Genomic DNA, 21,899 nt, shown 5'->3' with positions numbered 1-21,899 from the left:
AAGACCTCAGAAAACAAATCTCCACAAGTCTGGTTCAGCCTTGGGAGCAATTTCGAAACGCCTGAAGGTACCACGTTCATCTGTACAAACAATAGTACGCAAGTATAAACACCATGGGACCATGCAGCCGTTATACCGCTCAGGAAGGATACGCGTTCTGTCTCCGAGAGATGAATGTACTTTGGTGCGAAAAGTGCAAATCAATCCCAGAACAACAGCAAAGGACCTTGTGAAGATTCTGGAGGAAACGGGTACAAAAGTATCTATATCCACAGTAAAATGAGTCCTATATCGACATAACCTGAAAGGCCACTCAGCAAGGAAGAAGCCAATGCTCCAAAACTGCCATAAAAAAGCCAGACTACGGTTTGCAACTGCACATGGGGACAAAGATTGTACTTTTTGTGTCCTCTGGTCTGATGAAACAAAAATAGAACTGTTTGGCCATAATGACCATTTATGTTTGGAGGTAAAAGGGGAAGGTTTGCAAGCCGAAGAACACCATCCCAACCGTGAAGCACAGGGGTGGCAGCATCATGTTTTGGGGGTGCTTTGCTGCAGAAGGGACTGGTGCACTTCACAAAATAGATGGCATCATGAGGAGGAAAATTATGTGGATATATTGAAGCAACATCTTAAGACATCAGTCAGGAAGTTAAAGCTTGGTCACAAATGGGTCTTCCAAATGGACAATGACCCCAAGCATACTTCCAAAGTTGTGGCAAAATGGCTTAAGGACATTTAAAATCACTTACTTGCCCGCCGCCTGTACACATACTGACCTGTAAACAACAGCAAGATATCAATTTCGGAGAGATTCACACAAACGTTTTATGTATGTGCCCTTTTGCTTAGGCATGTTATTTTCCACCAATGACGTGAGTAAATTGCAAAACTATTGATACAGATCAATTGGGGGCTGTGGGTGATTATGCCACTGTCACATGCTGATGCACAGACCTGATTACATGAATGTCACATTTGACCTATCTGGGAAACTGAACAACACATACCGGTACTATATTGCAGAGATAGATATGGGCTTTGCTATAGGGCCTATGTGATGGACAGAATAGTCTAGGGGTTTTTCTCTGCTACTACTGGTTGTCTGGTTGTATATGCCATTTCTCTTTGACATGATGTGCCCTGATTTTCTCCATTGATATTTTTGTAGCTGTCAGTTACTTGCACTGAGTGCCAGTTCAGAAACTGAAGGAAATATTGAGAAATATTTCTAATCTGCCCCTTGGTTTTGTTGTCAAGTGGTATCAAAATCAGTATGGGGGGAAATAGTATTGGATCTCGGTTTGTCACTACATGTAATAACACATTAGTTACTACATATTAGTTTAGGCCTAAATCCCCTAAAATCTACGAGACACAGTGCTGGGTTAATGAAGGGTAATATGCGGAATATGATACACACAGATTAATGATACACACACACACACACACAGATTAATGATACACACACAGATTAAGGCAAATTCAGCACACACACAGTGTATCATAGAGCTTAAAACTCCAACTCCTTTCCTCAAAGGGAAATTACCTGTACTCAGACACATCAGACAAATTTAAATCAAATACAATTGTATTTGTCACATGCTTTGTAAATAACAGGTGTAGACTAACAGTGAAATGCTTACTTACGGGCCCTTCTCAACAATGCAGAAAAAAAGAGAAATAGCAGAAACATTTAAAAATAATAACACAAGGAATAAATACACAATGAGTAATGATAACATGGATGTATACACAGGGTACCAGTACTGGGTTGATGTGCAGGGATACGAGATAATTGAGGTAGATATGTACAGTACCAGTCAAAAGTTTGGACACACCTACTCATTCCAGGGTTTTTCTTTATTTTTAATATTTTCTACATTGTAGAATAATAGTGAAGACATGAAAAATATGAAATAACACATATGGAATCATGTAGTAGTAGCCAAAAAAGTGTTAAACGAATCAAAATATATTTCAGTTTCTTCAAAGTCGCCACCCTTTGCCTTTTGTTCCTTCGAATTATCAGCCTCAGAAATTGCAGCCCAAATAAATGCTTCACAGAGTTCAAGTAACAGACACTTCTCAACATCAACTGTTCAGAGGAGACTGCATGAATCAGGCCTTCATGGTCGAATTGCTTCAAAGAAACCACTACTAAAGGACACCAATAAGAGGAAGAGACTTGCTTGGGCCAAGAAACACAAGCAATGGACATTAGACCGGTGGAAATCTGTCCTTTGGTCTGATGAGTCCAAATTTGAGATTTTTGGTTCCAACCCCCGTGTCTTTGTGAGACGCAGAGTAGGTGAACGGATGATCTCTGCATGTGTGGTTCCCACCATGAAGCATGGAGGAGGAGGTGTGATGGTGTGGGGGTGCTTGGCTGGTGACACGGGCTGTGATTTATTTAGAATTCAAGGCACAGCATGGCTACCACAGCATTTTGCAGCAATATGCTGTCCCATCTGGTTTGTGCTTCGTGGGACTATCATTTGTTTTCCAACAGGACAATGACCCAACACACCTCCAGGCTGTGTAAGGGCTATTTGACCAAGAAGGAGAGTGATGGAGTGCTGCATCAGTTGACCTGGCCTCCACAATCACCCCGACCTCAAACCAATTGAGATTGTTTGGGATGAGTTGGACCGCAGAGTGAAGGAAAAGCATGATTGTTGGAAAAGCATTCCAGGTGAAGCTGGTTGAGAGAATGCCATGAGTGTAGAAAGGGTGGCTACTTTGAAAAATTTGAAATATAAAATATATTTTGATTTGTTGAATACTTATTTTGGTTACTACATGATTCCATATGTGTTATTTCATCGTTTTGATGTCTTCACTATTATTCTACAATGTAGAAAATAGTAAAAATAAAGAACCCCTCAAATGAGCAGGTGTGTCCAAACTTTTGATTGGTACTGTACATTTAACTAGGAATAAAGTGACTAGGCAACAGGATAGATAATAAACTTTAACAGCAGCGTATGTGATGAGTCAAAAGAGTAAGTACAAACAGGGTCAATGCAGATAGTCCGCGTATATGACTTGGGGGTAGAAGCTATTCAGGGTCCTGTTGGTTCTAGACTTGGTGCATCGGCACCGCTTGCCATGCGGTAGCAAAGAGAACAGACTATGACTTGGGTGGCTGGCCATACCACAAAGTGTTTGCTCTCTTAGCAGCCATATTGTTTCCTGATTCTATAGGATAAGTGAGAGGACACATGTTTTCAGGGTGGTAGACAGTGGCCCACTGGGTTGCTGTGTAGGAGTGACTAGTGTGGCCCATCTCTCTCTCTCTACCCCTGAGTTTTCCATTGGGACACACACAAGGGCCGTTAGCAGGGGTGAGCAGCAATCGATTGTATTTGCCTTGTGTAGCGTGCATGACAACGCGCTGGGAGAGGATGAGATTTACAACAGGGAGAGGGAGGAATGGAGAAATACAGTACTAGAGAGGAGGAGAACACACAACTTGGGAACGCCTTGGCTGTCATCTGGTGCGAAATCCATGGTCTCCATGATGACGTCTCTCAGATGATGGATATGATACAACTGGTAAATAAACGGGGAGCAGTTAGACTACCTTACCCATTTTACTCATCTCACCCCCAAAACCCTGTTCCAGTTTTACCCCTCTCCTTCAATGGTGCTTTGTCACTCCCGGCCAGAGAAATCTAAAACCAACTCTTTGTCTCCGTGTGAGTGTGTACGCACATGCCGTGTACACAATCTCAAGGTGTTTGTCCCCCCGGAAGATTCCAGAGTAACTCGGTGTGTTTTCTTCCAGCAGAGGAATCTGGAGGGGTATGTGGGGTTCGCCAACCTCCCAAACCAGGTGTACAGGAAGTCAGTGAAGAGGGGCTTTGAGTTCACACTAATGGTTGTTGGTGAGTCACTTTGTCTGCTTATTTTTTATGTCTGTGTGTGAAAAAGGAATGTAAACCATGCCATTTGAGGTTTAATATTTAGTTTGAATGGATTGTGTGGATCGGTGTGTTTTTCCTATGTCTCTGCATGGAATTGAAGTTGGACATTGAGTTATGACTGAATGTGTTAATTATTTGTACATCTCTAGATCTCTATACTGGAAAACTTGTGGATTGAAGAATTAGCAAACCACAGAATGTATGAATGAACTTGTTGGAATCTGCTGTCTAAGAAGATAAGATGGGTAGAGAATGTAGGCTTGATGGGTTATACATATTCACAGACACACAATCACATGTTTATTGAATCATCACTCTGCATGAGGCAATTGATGTCAGGATATACAGTATTCAAATCAAATTTTATTGGTCACATACACATATATTTAGAAAATGTTATTGCTGGTGTAGTGAAAGGCTTGTGTTCCTAGCTCCAACAGTGCAGTAGTATCTAAAAAAAGATTCACAACAATACACACATCTAAAATAATGGAATTAAGAAATGTAAATATTAGATTGAGCAATGTCGGAGTGGCATTGACTAAAATACAGTAGAGTAGAATAGAATACACTATATACATATTAGATGAGTAAAGCAGTATGTAAACATTATTAAAGTGACAAGTGTTCCATTTATTAAAGTGGCCAGTGACTCTATGTATACAGGGCAACAGCCGCTAAGGTGCAGAGTTGGGTAACCAGGTGGAAGCCGGCTAGTGATGGCTATTTAAGTCTGATGGCCTTGAGATAAAAGCTGTTTTTCAGTCTCACGGTCCCAGCTTTGATTCACCTGTACTGACCTCGCCTTTTGGATGATAGCGGGGTGAACGGGTAGTTGATGTCCTTGATTTATCTCTTCGGCCTTCCTGTGACATCTGGTGCTGAAGGTGTCCTGGAGGGCAGGTAGTTTTCCCCCGGTGATGGGTTGGGCAGACCGCACCACCCTCTGGAGAGCCCTGCGGTTGCGAGAGGTGCAGTTGCCGTACCAGGCGGTGATGCAGCCTAACAGGATGCTCTCCATGGTGCATTTGTAAAAGTTTTAGGGGCCAAGCCAAATTTCTTCAGCCTCCTGAGGTTGAAGAGGCGCTGTTGCACCTTCTTCACCACACTGTCTGTGTGGGTGGACCATTTCATATCGTCAGTGACGTGATGTGCCGAGGAAATTGAAGCTTTCCTCCTTCTCCGCTGCGGTCCCGTCGATGTGGATGGTGGCGTGCTCTCTCTGCTCTTTCCTGAAGTCCACAATCCGCTCCTTTGTTTTGTTGATGTTGAGGGAGATGTTATTTTCCTGGCACCACTCTCCCAGGGCCCTCATCTCCTCCCTGTAGGCTGTCTCTTCATTGTTGGTAATCAGGCCTACTACTGTTGTCTAGAGGTCGACCGATTTTATGATTTTAACGCCAATACCGATTATTGGAGGACCAAAAAAATAATGCAAAAACACAGTGTTGGAGAAGAAAAGTGCAATATGTGCCATGTAAAAAGCTAACGTTTAAGTGCCTTGCTCAGAACATGAGAACATATGAAAGCTGGTGGTTCCTTTTTAACATGAGTCTTCAATATTCCCAGCTAAGAAGTTTTAGATTGTAGTTATTATAGGAATTATAGGACTATTTCTCTCTATACCATTTGTATTTCATATACCTTTGACTATTGGATGTTCTTATAGGCACTTTAGTATTGCCAGCCTAATCTCGGGAGTTGATAGGCTTGAAATCATAAACCGCGCAATGCTTGAAGCACAGCGAAGAGCTGCTGGCAAACACAGTAAAGTGCTGTTTGAATGAATGCTTACGAGCCTGCTGGTGCCTACCACCGCTCAGTCAGACTGCTATATCAAATCATAGACTTAATTAGAATATAATAAACGCACAGAAATACGAGTCTTAGGTCATTAATATGTTCATATACGGAAACTATCATTTCGAAAACAAAATGTTTATTCTTTCAGTGAAATATGGAACCGGTCTGTATTTTATCTAACGGGTGGCATCCCTAAGTCTAAATATTGCTATTATATTGCACAACCTTCAATGTTATAATTATGTAACATTCTGGCAAATAAATTACGGTCTTTGTTAGGAAGAAATGGTCTTCACACAGTTTGCAATGAACCAGGCGGCCCAAACTGCTGCATATACCCTGACTTGGTATATTCACAGAACGCAAAAGAAGTGACACAATTTCCCTAGTTAATATTGCCCGCTAACATGAATTTCTTAACTAAATATGCAGGTTTAAAAAATATATATACTTGTGTATTGATTTTAAGAAAGGCATTGATGTTATCATCAACCATGTACACGTTGGTGCAACGACAGGGCTTTTTCGCCAATGCGCTTGTTAAATCATCACCCGTTTGGTGAAGTAGGCTGTGATTCTATGATAAATTAACAGGCACCGCATTGATTATGTGCAACGCAGGACAAGCTAGCTAACTACACATGGTTGTTGATATTACCAGTTTAACTAGTGACTATGTTAAGATTGATTGTTTTTTATAAGATAAGTTTAATGCTAGCTAGCACCTTACCTTGGCTCCTTGCTGCACTCGCGTAACAGGTGGTCAGCCTGCCATGCAGTCTCCTTGTGAAGTGCAATGTAATCGGCCTAATCGGCGTCCAAAAATGTCGATTACCGATTATGAAAACTTGAAATCGTCCCTAATTAATCGGCCATTCCGATTAATCGGTCGACCTCTAGTTGTGTCGTCTGCAAACATGATTGTGTTGGAGGCGTGCGTGGCCACGTAGTCATGGGTGAATAGGGAGTACATGAGGGGGCTGATCATACTCCTCTGATGTAAGGACTGCTTTCCATGGGAATCAAGACTGGGTATGTTGATTTTTGTCTTTTTCATGTATGCCAACTGTACTCTCTTTCTCTCTTTCACGCTTTCTCTCTTTCTCTCTTTTTCTCTTTCTCTTTCTCAAGACACAGTGTGTCTCTCTCATTCATTCTGTCTCATTCTCTCTCACAGCCAACCAGCATGACATGTCCCACATATATCTCCCTCTGGTTTGGGTTTCCTGTTTGACACTGGGAAAGGGCTGCATGTGCCAGAGGGAGAGTGGCAGCATTCAATATCAACAGGATTGGATTTCAGTTAGGGATGTGCATCTCTCCTTTACAGCACAAATCGATACGCATGTAGATACAGTACAAGTCAAAAGTTTGGGATTCTACAATGTAGAAAATAGTCAAAATAAAGAAACTCTGGAATGAGTAGGTGTGTCCAAGCTTTTCACTGGGGCTGTATACGGACTCCGATATGATACAGGAATGATACTTTTAGTTTGAAACGATTTGTTGCGATTCTATTTGATTAGTGGAACAAATCGATACAGTTCGGTTCTATATGATTCGATTCACTAACAATTGTCTTATGAACACTTTCATTTTTACCTTCTAAATTCATATCTGGTACTTATGGCGCTCAGGAGCTGAGCTGTGTGTGTTATAGTGTGTGTGTTGAGCCATTGGTCAGACTGAGCATCTACCAATATCAGATTACGGGGGAAATGTATGTTTTTGTCCCCCAGTTTTTATCTGAAATCCTAATCACCACTAATTAACTTTTCATATAGCAGATTAATGTTTTGAGGTAGTAATATCAATACTTGCCTTTAGAAATGAGCTATGACATTTGCTTTTTCACTCAATCTCAAAAGCTTTTTTGCTGAGTTTACGCCTGGTGTACCAAAACACGACACTGTCGGTGTGATCAAGGCGTAACATCCTTTGCAATGCAAACACAGAGTTCCATTGGTGTGATCGACGCGTTACGGAGGAGAGTTGCTCTCTTCTCCCGACCAGTGCGGCTCGCAAAAATGATTGCTGTCCTTGTTATTAAATAACACCTTTACCATGTTCATGTAAAAATGACCAAAAGCACTGACCGTTGTCATTTAGTGTGGTGAACCTGGCAATCAAAGTCCCAATCAGTAGTTAATGTGCAATCAGCAAGATGTGGACTGTGACCCCTCCTGTATCCTACACAGCTCTTCTGGTAAAAAATGCATTTAGAACAATGGCCCAGCAAATTACATTAGTTGTCTCTCAATTAATGAAGCCTATGATTTAATATTTTGTGAAAGCCATTTTACAAACATCTGAATGCTGAGGGTGCTGTGTAGTTGTAGCCTACGAATATTAGAACATGGATTGGGTAGGCCTACCTGTCGTTGGCGCGAGCAGCTGCGTCTAATGCAATGTGTACACAGTTGTTATCTGACTTGTAGATCAACGTCATACTCCGTTACAGTGGGGGGGGAAAGTATTTGATTCCCTGCTGATTTTGTACGTTTGCCCACTGATAAAGAAAGGATCAGTCTATAATTTTAATGGTAGGTTTATTTGAATAGTGACAGACAGAATAACAACAAAAATATCCAGAAAAACGCATGTCAGAAATGTTATAAATTGATTTGCATTTTAATGAGGGAAATAAGTATTTGACCCCCTCTCAATCAGAAAGATTTCTGGTTCCCGGGTTACTTTTATACAGGTAACGAGCTGAGATTAGGAGCACACTCGTAAAGGGAGTGCTCCTCACCACAGCTTGTTACCTGTAAAAAAGACACCTGTCCACAGAAGCAATCAATCAATCAGATTCCAAACTCTCCACCATGGCCAAGACCAAAGAGCTCTCCAAGGATTTCAGGGACACGATTGTAGACCTACACAAGGCTGGAATGGGCTACAAGACCATCGCCAAGCAGCTTGGTGAGAAGGTGACAACATTTGGTGCGATTATTCGCAAATGGAAGAAACACAAAAGAACTGTCAATACCCCTCGGCCTGGGGCTCCATGCAAGATCTCACCTTGTGGGGTTGCAATGATCATGAGAACGGTGAGGAATCAGCCCAGAACTACACGGGAGGATCTTGTCAATGATCTCAAGGCAGCTGGGACCATAGTCACCAAGAAAACAATTGGTAACGCACTACGCCGTGAAGGACTGAAATCCTGCAGTGCCAATGAACATCTGAATGATTCAGAGGACAACTGGTGACAGTGTTGTGGTCAGGTGAGACCAAAATGGAGCTCTTTGGCATCAACTCAACTCGCCGTGTTTGGAGGAGGAGGAATGCTGCCTATGACCCCAAGAACACCATCTCCACCGTCAAACATGGAGGTGGAAACATTATGCTTTGGGGGTATTTTTCTGCTAAGGGGACAGGACAACTTCACCGCATCAAAGGGACGATGGACGAGGCCATGTACCGTCAAATCTTGGGTGAGAACATCCTTCCCTCAGCCAGGGCATTGAAAATGGGTCGTGGATGGGTATTCCAGCATGACAATGACCTAAAACACACGGCCAAGGCAACAAAGGAGAGGCTCAAGAAGAAGCACATTAAGGTCCTGGAGTGGCCTAGCCAGTCTCCAGACCTTAATTCCATAGAAAATCTGTGGAGGGAGCTGAAGGTTCGAGTTGCCAAACGTCAGCCTCGAAACCTTAATGACTCGGAGAAGATCTGCAAAGAGGAGTGGGACAAAATCCCTCCTGAGATGTGTGCAAACCTGGTGGCCAACTACAAGAAACGTCTGACCTCTGATTGCCAACAAGGGTTTTGTCACCAAGTACTAAGTCATGTTTTGCAGAGGGGTCAAATACTTATTTCCCTCATTAAAATGCAAATCATTTTATAGCATTTTTGACATGCGTTTTTCTGGATTTTTTTTGTTGTTATTCTGTCTCTCACTGTTCACATAAACCTACCATTAAAATTATAGACTGATCATTTCTTTCTAAGTGGGCAAACGTACAAAATCAGCAGGGGATCAAATACTTTTTTCCCCCACTGTACATGCATACAATGTTGATAGGCTGAAGAAGAGGACGCATCAATTCAGTCACAACGGATTAGATGTATTTTCAGAATGAGGCAGAAATGAATGAGAATCATTTTTGGTAAACTGGCGTTTTCGTAACGTTTGAATTGGTTTTCTTACCGATGCATGCTTCATTTGGATCTGTTTGGGCTCCCGCGGACCGATGCACTCGCATGTTATGCATCGGTCACCGGCTCAAATGTTTATCTGTGAATCATTACATTCCTACTTTCAGCCTTGTTACATATGGGCCTCTATTTCTTTCTTTCTTTCTTTTTGGCTCTAACCACTGCATACCCCAGCTGGGCCAAACGTTACACATACAAAATGTGAAGTGTGGAAGAGAGAACAAGCACAACAGTGTTTGGAACAAAAGGGATGAGAGGCACTGAGTATACAAAACATTAAGAACACCTGCTCTTTCCATGACATAGACTGACCAGGTGAAAGCTATGATCCCTTATTGATGTCACTTGTGTCAGTGTAGATGAAGGGGAGGAGACAAGTTAAAGAAGGATTTTTAAGCCATGAGACAGTTGACACATGGATTGTTTGTGTGCCATTCAGAGGGTGAATGGGCAAGACAAAATATTGAAGTGCCTTTTGAATGGGGTATGGTAGTAGGAGCCAGGTGCACCAGTTTGTGTCAAGATCTGCAATGTGGCTTGGTTTTTCACGCTCAACAGTTTCCCGTGTCTATCAAGAACGGTCCACCACCCAAAGCACATGCAGCCAACTTGACACAGCTGTGGGAAGCATTGGAGTGAACATGGGCCAGCATCCCTGTGGAATGCTTTTGACACCTTGTAGAGTCCCTGCCCTAACGAATTGAGGCTGTTCTGAGGCCAAAAGGGGTGTAACTCAATATAACACATTTAGACACACACTATTGCAAAACTCTACTTCTATCACTGTGAGAGTGTTAGAGAGTGCACTTTCAGGCAAGTAGAGTGAGCTGTGGCTGTGTGAAGATTGTAATGGAAGCCAGCTGGGTTCACTGTTTTGACAGGCTGGGGCTCTGTTTGGGTCTTGACTGAAAGTGAATCCACTCGCTTGTTAGAGCCCGGTCACTTGGAAGTGTCTCCACTGTCACTCTGAGACTGATGCCACAGGACTTTGGCTCGGGACAATTTTTTCCCCTCCAAAAATCTGGGACGGATTTAAACCTGTTTCCTGGCTTTTTGGCCAGCTGGCAGTTTCTGTAGTGAATTTTGGAAAGATTGGAGAGATCCCTGCTGCTGTACAAAGCAGGTTGTCCAAATCCATGATATACTGTAGGAACAAAGTGGAGTCTAAACAGCCTACTATAACAACTCACCTCACAAGACCTAAGAATTTACAACCCTGCACAACACTTGGAAGTGGAGCTTCTCTTTACTCACAGTCAGTGCCTTGCAGTGGATCCCAGTCTGTGTTATCTCCTGTCAGCCATTATGTCTGTGTCTACTTGCCTGCCTGCCTGCCTGCCTGCCTGCCTGCCTCCTGGTTGTGTGTAAGCTCTCTGTGTCCGTTCTGATAAGACGGTCTGACAGGCTTAGCTCTGACTGGCTTGCTTGCTGACCTGGCAGGGGACCCAGGCTTTGGTTGAGTAATCTATGGGATTAACTGTAGTTTTCTTTGTGTAGTTCACTCACCAGTGTTTGTACTGAGGCCTTGGCTTGGCCCACATCTCCTCTACTACCCATTCATCTTCCCCTAGCCTATACCACAGTCTTCCACCATCCCATATTCTATGCCAGTCTATTTTCACCTATTGGTTTCATCCAACTCATCTTTTTACTGTCATCTGCTAACCCTTGTTTACTGTTCACTGACTAAAAGGATAGCATTACCTTAGAAGCATAGAACCATGAAAAGAAAGGATGTTTTCAGAAATCGATGTTCCAGGTGAATCGTAAAGGAAATCTCATCACATTACAAGATGACAGAGCCACTAAGAAAATCTTTGAGGAATGTATTTCTCAATGATTTATTATGGTAAGACACAGCAGGATAATGTGTGTGCTCAGTGGGACCGCTGCTGGGTGTGTGAGTGACTGTGTGTGGGAGGCGCTGCTGCTGCAGAGTGTGCACATGTCCTGTATGACCTCACACGTGCTGTTTCTGTTTAGACTCAGAGGTTCAAAGTTGAACTTTTATACATTACTCACTCTCTGTCAAATCTCTGGAAACTGGCTCACATTGTCTATTTTAAGATCAGGTCTTTATAGTCAGTGGAGTGTAGCCAATCTATCTGTATGGCTACCAGAGTATTTCCTATTGGACCCAATACACTTGCTAATCATTTATAACAGTTTGAGGTTATAAAGATTGTGTTCTGTGTCCATCCTTGTGAGTTACAGATCTTTATCACAATAAGATGACCTTTGACCCTACTGCAGCCATCCCTTTTGTCCTGAACAATAGTTTATCACTACTGAAGTCAGTCCCACTGAAACATCCCTACTCACATTCTCTCTCTCTTCCCTTCCCCCTTTTACCCTTTCTTTCCTCTCCCTTCCCCCTCCTTTCTCTCTTCTCTTTTTAGTGTGTGTCGGCCAGATGTCTCATTTGACTCCGATTCAAGCCCACATGTCTGTTAGTTAGGGGAGGAGAGCTCTGTGTTTGTCAGTGGTAAAGAGCTACAGGCATACCGACTATAAGCACCAGGAGCCCCTTTATGTGGGGCGAGGAGAGGAGCGAGGGGTCTGGCCGGGCACGGGGGGGGCACTGGGGAAAGGGGCCTGTCAGGATGTCTAGGGCCAGCTGCTGCCCCATGGGTAATTTTTGGTTGGCCATTAGTATGTTGACAGGAAGAAAGTAGAGATAAAAAGCCAAGAATGTTAATAATCTCCTGGGAAACGTACCCTGTGTGTCCATCTGTATGTTAATAATCTCCTGGGAAACGTACCCTGTGTGTCCATCTGTATGTTAATAATCTCCTGGGAAACGTACCCTGTGTGTCCATCTGTATGTTAATAATCTCCTGGGAAACGTACCCTGTGTGTCCATCTGTATGTTAATAATCTCCTGGGAAACGTACCCTGTGTGTCCATCTGTATGTTAATAATCTCCTGGGAAACATACCCTGTGTGCCATCTGTATGTTAATAATCTCCTGGGAAACGTACCCTGTGTGTCCATCTGTATGTTAATAATCTCCTGGGAAATGTACCCTGTGTGCCATCTGTATGTTAATAATCTCCTGGGAAACGTACCCTGTGTGTCCATCTGTATGTTAATAATCTCCTGGGAAATGTACCCTGTGTGTCCATCTGTATGTCTGTCCCCATAGCCCTTTCAATCAGTCGCTCTCTAACTGCTGTTACCTCCCTATCTGCATTTTCTCTTCACCTGACTCTTAGTCGCTCCCTCTGTCCCCCTCACACTGCTCAGTTAATGTTCTCGTAATGAAAGAAAGAGGGGGGGTGAGAGGGGGTTCACCCAGCCATCCATCCATCCATGCAGCTCTGGGTCGTCAGGGACAGGGTCTATTTATGGAGAGTGCGTTTCCAGAGATCATGCGGACCAGTATTTAATTAACTGAGGAAGGCTAATTCATTTGGACTTGCCCTCCGGGGGGTAAGTGAGACTATCATTGGTCAAAGCTGTCAGCTAGTTTGGACCACAGAACAGCCGCTGTCACAACTAACTGTATGTCAACTGTTGTTGTACCATGATTTTGACCCCCGTGAGTTACCATGAGGTCAGGGGAGGCTGGTGGGAGGCGCTATAGGAGGACAGGCTCATTGTAATGGCTGAAATGGAATAAATGTTTTTGATACCATTCCATTTATTCCATTCCAGCCTCTGCATTAGGTTAACACCGATATTTGGCAAACCAAACTAGTGTGCTCGCTTGAAAAATGAGAAAAAAGCACAATAGTACTGTTTGAGACACCATAGCAGTATACACTTCCTCAAAATAGTCAGAATTAATCTAAGATGACTCAATAAATCTGTCATTAATTTTGACGTTTTTGCCGAGGAAATTTTAGTCGTGCAATTTTACATCCAACTAAAATGTTTGGTGCAGTATTTTTCATTTAAAAAATTTGCATGAAACAAGTCGTTTCTTATTCAATGACAACAGACTTTATTGAAGAATCCCTACTGTTGACCAATCATCGATGAAGAGGTGTAGACTTCGGCCCCGAACTACGGCTTGCCTCCAGAAAAGATATTGTGTGCCCGAACAGCCCCAAAAAAAACACACCGAAGTCCAAAATGTCATCATAATATATGCACGAACTCTACCAAACGGTTGCGGAAGCCTTTATAAGTGGAGTACACTGCAGAGGACATTGGTTGTAATTTGGAATGCGTCCTCTTTGAAGCAGTTCTATTCGGTGTTTGGTTAGTGCCCTGTGTTGTGGCTGGGCTGTTGAGGCTCTCTTGCTGCTTTTCCACTGAATCAGTGTTACACTAGTGTATTCACCATTATGTTATACTAGGGAAGTTGTTTCCATAGCTAGGGCTGACAGTGAGCAGAATCAACAACCTCTGCATAATCAAAACAGTTGCTTTGTGAGAAGGCGTTCAAGTTCACAGTTAGCCATTGTTATGTAAATTCAAGCTGGAAAGTACCAGTGGTCTGGCTTTGGCCCTAACTGAGAGCAGGTTCGCCAGAGCCATGGCCCAGAGAGAGACTGGTGCCGGCCTGCGATATAGAAACAGAAAAGTCTGAGCCTTTTGGGTAAAACACCATGGTAAATCCTGAATGGAAACGCACCATTTAAATGAGGCTCTTCCATACAGTTGAGGTGGAGTGTTTGGGGGGAGATGGGGGGCCAGAGGGGTGTAATTGATCTGGGACAGCAGCATGAGGGGGGTGGAGGGAAGATGAAGTAGGGGTTGGTTTTTAGAGGGTAGGAAATTGTTCAAGTTATTTTTGGTAATAATAGGCCTACAGAGGCAAGAAAAAGTATGTGAACCCTTTGGAATTTCCTGGATTTCTGCATAAATTGGTCATCAAATTTGATCTGCTCTTCATCGAAGTCCACAAGAATAGACAAACATAGTGTGCTTAAGTTAATAACACACAAATTATTGTATTTTTCTTGTCTATATTGAATACATATTTTAAACATTCACAGTGTAGGTTGGAAAAAGTATATGAACCCTTAGGCTAATGACTTCTCCAAAAGCTAATTGGAGTCAGGAGTCAGCTAACCTGGAGTCTAATCAATGAGATGAGATTGGAGATGTTGGTTAGAGCTGCCTGGCTCACAAAATGTGAGTTTTCTATTCACAAGAAGCATTGCCTGATGTGAACCATGCCTTCAACAGAAGAGATCTCAGAAGACTTCATCTTAAGAATTGTTGACTGGAAAGTGTTACAAAAGTATCTCTAAAAGCCTTGATGTTCATCAGTCCACGCTAAGACAAATTGTCTATAAATTGAGAGTTCAGCACTGTTGCTACTCTCCCTAGGAGTGGCTGTCCTGCAAAGATGACTGCAAGAGCACAGCACAGAATGCTCAATGAGGTTAAGAAGAGTCCTAGTGTCAGCTAAAGACTTACAGAAATCTCTGGAACATGTTAACATCTCTGTTGACGAGTCTACAATGCATAAAACACTAAACAAGAATGGTTTTCATGGGAGGACACCACGGAAGAAGCCACTGCCGTCCCAAAAAAATATTGCCGCAAGTCTGAAGTTTGTGAAAGTGCACCTGGATGTTCCACAGCGCCACTGGCAAAATATTCTGTGGACAGATGAAACTACAGTTGGGTTTTTTGGAAGGAGCACACTGTGTGGAGAAAAAAAGGCACAGCACACCAACATCAAAACCTCATTCCAACTGTAAAGTATGGTGGAGCTTGCTATCAGCTTGCTATCATCGACAGAAAAATTAATTCCCAAGTTTACCAAGACATTTTTCAGGAGAATGTTAGGCTGTCTGTCCGCCAATTGAAGCTCAACATAAGTTGGGTGACGCAACAGGACAACGACCCAAAACACAGAAGTAAATCAACAACAGAATGGCTTCAACAGAAGATGATACGCCTTCTGGAGTGGCCCAGTCAGAGTCCTGACCTCAACCTGATTTGAGATACTGTGGCATGACCTCGAGCAGTTCACACCAGACATCCCAAGAATATTGCTGAACTGAAACAGTTTTGTAAGGAGGAAAATTCCTCCTGACTGTTGTGCAGGTCTGATCCTCAACTACAGAAAAGGTTTGGTTGAGGTTATTGCTGCCAAAGGAGGGTCAACCAGTTATTAAATCCAAGGGTTCACATACTTTTCCCACCCTGCACTGTGAATGGTTACACGGTGTGTTCAATAAAGACATGAAAACATATAATTGTTTGTGTTATTAGTTTAAGCAGACTGTTTGTCTATTGTTGTGACCTAGATGAAGATCAGATAACATTTTATGACTAATTTATGCAGAAATACAGGTCTTTCCAATTTCACATACTTTTTCTTGCCACTGTATAAAGGATAATAGATATATTATTTCTCCATGTATCAGTGTTTGGTTATTCATTTGCTTTTCTAACCAACATCAGCAAGCGGTCACACTCACCCTCAAACAAAGGACAAAGGATGAGGAGGCTCTAGGCTAGTGACCAGAGCTGAAAGGATGAGGAGGCTCTAGGCTAGTGACCAGAGCTGAAAGGATGAGGAGGCTCTAGGCTAGTGACCAGAGCTGAAAGGATGAGGAGGCTCTAGGCTAGTGACCAGAGCTGAAAGGATGAGGAGGCTCTAGGCTAGTGACCAGAGCTGAAAGGATGAGGAGGCTCTAGGCTAGTGACCAGAGCTGAAAGGATGAGGAGGCTCTAGGCTAGTGACCAGAGCTGAAAGCTCTTCAGCTGCATTTTTATGCCAGGATTCCAATAGAGTTAATATTGCATTTCTGAAAGAGTTTTTTTGAAGTATCCTGTATTTTTATATATTTTTTTCTAATCCAGTGAACTCTGATCCTAATTCTGTTCTCTGCAGTGTCTAATTAAACCCAAAACGCAGATGAATGTCCCAGGACCCAGACCCAGAACAGGGTCTCTCTCTCTCTCTCTCTCTCTCTCTGGGTGTTATAGATCCATGCTGCATGCATGAGAGGCAGAGAGAAACAGATGATCCCCAATACCAGATTTCAAGGCCACGGAGAGGGGAGGGTGACTGGCTGTGTGTGACTGGCTTCCATTAGAATGCCTTTGTAACTGCTATCAGGCTCCAGGGCATGTCATCTGCAGGCACTCCGTCTTCTCTGCTTTAGCTGCACACTCCTGACCCTCTGTGGCCCCCTCCATTCCCCACAGAGAGATGTAGGAGATGCACTTACGTCCCACTCCCCTTCTGGTTTGGGAGGGTGACCACCTCCAGCATGGGCCAGAGGCTGGGATGTGTCAATTTACCCAGCAGTGACAGTATGTCTGTTACCTCCTGGTTAAACAGTGTGTGTAAAGAGCCAGACATCCTGTAATCTCGTGCTGTTTGTCAGCCAGCGGTGAGCTGAGTAGTGTCTTGGTGTGAAGGAACCACCCAGAGTCTGCACCTCAAAGAGCGGGTCTGTGTGAAGGTTAAGAGAAACACTGGAATCTGAGGATTTCACAACTGTTCAGGACAACCTGACAATTATCCGGGATTCAGTCATCATAATTTGTGGTGGCAGATGATTTGGTTGTAAATGTAATGTAGTATTGTATGCAGAGATGAACACATACAACCCCACTCATCTAAACAGTCAGGCATTATCAGGCAGTATTGATGGAAGAGAGAGGGCCCCATGAACCTCCCCTCATTATCAGGCAGTATTGATGGAAGAGAGAGGGCCCCATGAGCCTCCCCTCATTATCAGGCAGTATTGATGGAAGAGAGAGGGCCCCATGAACCTCCCCTCATATTGATGGAAGAGAGAGGGCCCCATGAACCTCCCCTCATATTGATGGAAGAGAGAGGGCCCCATGAACCTCCCCTCATATTGATGGAAGAGAGAGGGCCCCATGAACCTCCCCTCATATTGATGGAAGAGCTACAGCCTTCCCTGTAGCTCAGTTGGTAGAGCATGGTGTTTGCAACACCAGGGTTGTGGGTTCGATTCCCACGGGGGGCCAGCGCAGGAAGAAAAAAAAATGTATGAAATGTATGCATTCACTACTGTAAGTCGCTCTGGATAAGAGCCTCTGCTAAATGACTAAAATGTAAATGTAAAAAAAAAAATGTAAAAATGGAACCTCCCCTCAAGTTTGTTTTATGTTGTGCTGTTACGATTTCCAATAAGTGATCCCCTTAACCCCAAGAACATGTCTTGGAGAAGTAGTATGGGTTGATGTGTGATGGGGGGTGGTGGGGTGCCCCCTGCTGGGACAATGGTGGTAGTGCCGCTGTTGCTCAGCTGCTAGTGGGTTGGTCCTGCTGGAGTATGCCAGGCAACCTTCCCTTTACCCTCCCCTACCCCCTGAGCACCGCAGCAGTCACTCCCCAGCACAGTTTGCCAGATGCCCACTCATTAATCATTGTAACATGTAAGTGGAAGATGTGTGTGTGTGTGTGTGTGTGTGTGTGTGTGATCTGTGAACTAATGGGTCATATAGTCAAACCGACAACATGCTGAATGATTCTAATGTCAGGGTGGGAAGGAACATTGGGAAGAGAGAAAGGGAGAGAGGATATGTTTTATTCCCTCGGACTACAAGCCTACTCTCTGGCAGATGCACTTTTGACCTTTCTCAGTGAGACATGGAATCAGCTTTGTATATCCTGTGCTGCAGTTCTTTGGGACAGAGATTACCTTCAAACCTTAGACTGTGACTGTGTCACTACAGGGTGTGTATGATGTTAGTAAGTGTGGAAGTGTTTGCATTGGCAAATGAAGGCTAACTGTATGCTGAAACATGTTGGTTTTACCTATGTTATTTTAGCTATGGTGTTGGTGGATTACATTGATTGACAATGTAACTGATGTCTGATCTCCTTAACTCCTCCCATAGGTGAGTCTGGATTGGGGAAATCCACACTCATCAACTCCCTCTTCCTGACTGACCTGTACTCCAAGGATTACCCAGGGCCATCCCTACGGATCAAGAAGACTGTTCAGGTAGCCCACATCCCTCTCTCCTCGACCTCTCACCCCTGACCTAACCTACCTCTCATCCATGTTTGTCTCTCTTCAGGACTGGGACTCCTCCCAAAAACCCCTCCATTCTCTCTCTAGCTGGTTCCAAGTCCCCCCTGGGCTCAACCCTCCCCCCTCACCTCTCTAACCATCCCCCATCTCCAAACACATGTGGAAGTTCAACACAACCAAAGGCCAGAGATCACACAGCAAACAAACCCAATTACCACTGGATGGTTACGGTGGCCAGGCCAGAGGCAACGCACCCAGAGAACCAGCAGCCTTATATGGCCTTGATAAAAAGGAGATGGACAGGTGAAGAGGCTGCATCTGGAGGACCAGGGGAGGGGAGGGAGGGGTGTAGGCTAGTTAAGGGTGTTTGGGGAGGTTTGTGTGGCCTCGATTTAGAATGGGGACAAGGAGGGGAGGAGAGGGGGGGAGAGGAGAGGGGGATAAGTTGGACTCAGGCGTGCTGGTTCCTCTTGGGGCCTGAAGGGGTCAGTAGGAGGTTAGGAATGTTCCCATGAAACTCAACACCCAGTGGTGACTTTCCCACCCAACTCTAGACTGCCATCTCTGAGGCATCCTGTAATAACCTCCTGTCTTTAGGACACATATGCAAAGGCACAAACACACACAGAGGTGGTGCTTGATATTTGGGTTCATACTGAGAGCACTGATGTGTTTGGAGTTAGTAACCATGGCAGGCACGTGCACAGATCGGGGTCTACCTGTTCAGAGCACCTACCCCTTTTCCCTACCACTCGCCAAGTGCCCTTTTGTGGGTGGTGATTATATATTTTTTCCGTTGTTCTGAACCCAAGGCAAGTCGCCTTGACGTCGTCAAGTTCGCCACCCCCCGGCCGTTGGTTGGTTGCGCCTGTTGGTCTGCCCTGTATGGAGCTCGCACGCCCCCGGTATCCAAACACTCATGGCTTGAGATGCAGTCACCAGTCGAGTGTGTGTTGTTAGCTACCTAGTTTAAATATCAACAGTACTGCCACAGCAGCTGCAGCATAACATTTTATTAACACTTGATAACACTTCATTTACATGATCAGCAGTATTGGGTCTGGTTGGCTGATGGCCTACCCACAGTAGAGAGGCAGAGAGACCTAGAGAGGAGCAGCTGCATCCACGACCCTCCGACCCAACTTCATCCCTTCTTCAGTCAGGAGTTGCTTGTGTGTGTCAGGGCAGCAGCAACACAGCTAGTCTAGACTCAAGCTAACCACCATACACTAAAATATCCACACAAGCCACTAGCCGGCCATATATCATGAGTTAGAAGATTATTAAAAACATATTATGAAGCTATTTAAGAGCATTGAAGATAAATCTCAATCAGAAAGAAAAAGCCAGGGTGAGCGGCGCATCGGTCTAAGCGGTCTAAGGCACTGCATCTCAGTGAAAGGGGTGTCACTACAGTACCTGGTTCAATCCAGGCTGTATCACATCCGGCCGTGATTGGGAGTCCCATAGGGCGGCGCACAATTGGCCCAGTGTCGTCCGGTGTTGGCCCAGGGTAGGCCGTCATTTTAAATAAGAATTTGTTCTTAACTGACTTGCCTGGTTAAATTTAAAAAAGTATTTAAAAAAACTAAAAAAACAATTAGCAGATCAATGATCAGCTGATAGACCACCCTTTATTACCCATGTCAATCATGTCTTTAGGAGGCACCACCCTTTATTACCCATGTCAATCATGTCTTTAGGAGGCACCACCCTCTATTACCCATGTCAATCATGTCTTTAGGAGGCACCACCCTTTATTACCCATGTCAATCATGTCTTTAGGAGGCACCACCCTTTATTACCCATGTCAATCATGTCTTTAGGAGGCACCACCCTTTATTACCCATGTCAATCATGTCTTTAGGAGGCACCACCCTCTATTACCCATGTCAATCATGTCTTTAGGAGGCACCAGCCTTTATTACCCATGTCAATCATGTCTTTAGGAGGCACCAGCCTTTATTACCCATGTCAATCATGTCTTTAGGAGGCACCAGCCTTTATTACCCATGTCAATCATGTCTTTAGGAGGCACCACCCTTTATTACCCATGTCAATCATGTCTTTAGGAGGCACCACCCTTTATTACCCATGTCAATCATGTCTTTAGGAGGCACCACCCTTTATTACCCATGTCAATCATGTCTTTAGGAGGCACCACCCTCTATTACCCATGTCAATCATGTCTTTAGGAGGCACCACCCTCTATTACCCATGTCAATCATGTCTTTAGGAGGCACCACCCTCTATTACCCATGTCAATCATGTCTTTAGGAGGCACCACCCTCTATTACCCATGTCAATCATGTCTTTAGGAGGCACCACCCTCTATTACCCATGTCAATCATGTCTTTAGGAGGCACCACCCTCTATTACCCATGTCAATCATGTCTTTAGGAGGCACCACCCTCTATTACCCATGTCAATCATGTCTTTAGGAGGCACCACCCTCTATTACCCATGTCAATCATGTCTTTAGGAGGCACCACCCTCTATTACCCATGTCAAGCATGTCTTTAGGAGGCACTAACTAGCTTGCTTACAATTTGAGATCAGTGAGTGTTGCCCTTTTTCTGAGTCCCTACCCCTGAATGATCTGCGTGGTCCTGAGCCACGGTAAGTCACAATCTCCTGAAATCACAACCGCAGTCATATAAAGCTGCTCCAAAAAATGTGTTTGTTTGTGAGCGAATGTTTGACTTCACTTTTGAATGTAGACAGAAATAAGCTGTTTTGCACATTTGTTGAGGCTTGAGATTCCTGGTTGTGTCTCAGGGGTCCCAGTGGTTCCTGCTGATGTGTTTGATTCTCCATTGAGTGTGTCCAATGTTTAGGAATGGAGCTGTTTGGGTCGGCCAGAGTCAGTGTAGAGGGGTAGACTTGGGGCCAGTGAGCTGTGTGATGTGGCTGCTGAGGGGTAGAAACGGGAAGAGTATTTACATTCCAATCAATCTCTTAACAATCTCTTATGTTTGTCAAATGGTCACATTCTGTCTACTCAGATTTCACTGAACTGATGGGTGTGTATTTTGGGAGTTTCTTCATTTGTTTTTCATTCACTGAAGTTGAT

The 21,899-nt window shown here is 44.0% G+C and overlaps 1 protein-coding gene across 6 annotated transcripts in view; it reads left to right on the top strand.

Annotated features, from left to right (window-relative positions):
• The window catches only part of LOC106573652 (septin-7), a 32,027-nt gene that overhangs the window by 2,283 nt on the left and 7,845 nt on the right, over window positions 1-21,899 (top strand). For 2 of the 6 annotated variants that reach the window (XM_014148895.2, XM_014148897.2), the window contains exons 2-3: window positions 3,797-3,893; window positions 18,690-18,796. In XM_014148895.2, coding sequence (XP_014004370.1) covers window positions 3,797-3,893; window positions 18,690-18,796 — 204 coding nt within the window. Of the gene's footprint in view, window positions 1-3,383; window positions 3,562-3,793; window positions 3,894-18,689; window positions 18,797-21,899 lie in introns of those variants that run through there. The other 4 variants (XM_014148894.2, XM_014148896.2, XM_045697200.1 and 1 more) reach the window with 3 other exon arrangements.

This window comes from Salmo salar, chromosome ssa16 (genome assembly GCF_905237065.1).
Source record: "Salmo salar chromosome ssa16, Ssal_v3.1, whole genome shotgun sequence".
In the NCBI taxonomy this organism is placed as follows: Eukaryota; Metazoa; Chordata; class Actinopteri; order Salmoniformes; family Salmonidae; genus Salmo; species Salmo salar.
The sequence above is the reverse complement of the archived record's forward strand: the minus strand, read 5'-3'. Positions and strand labels throughout refer to the sequence as shown.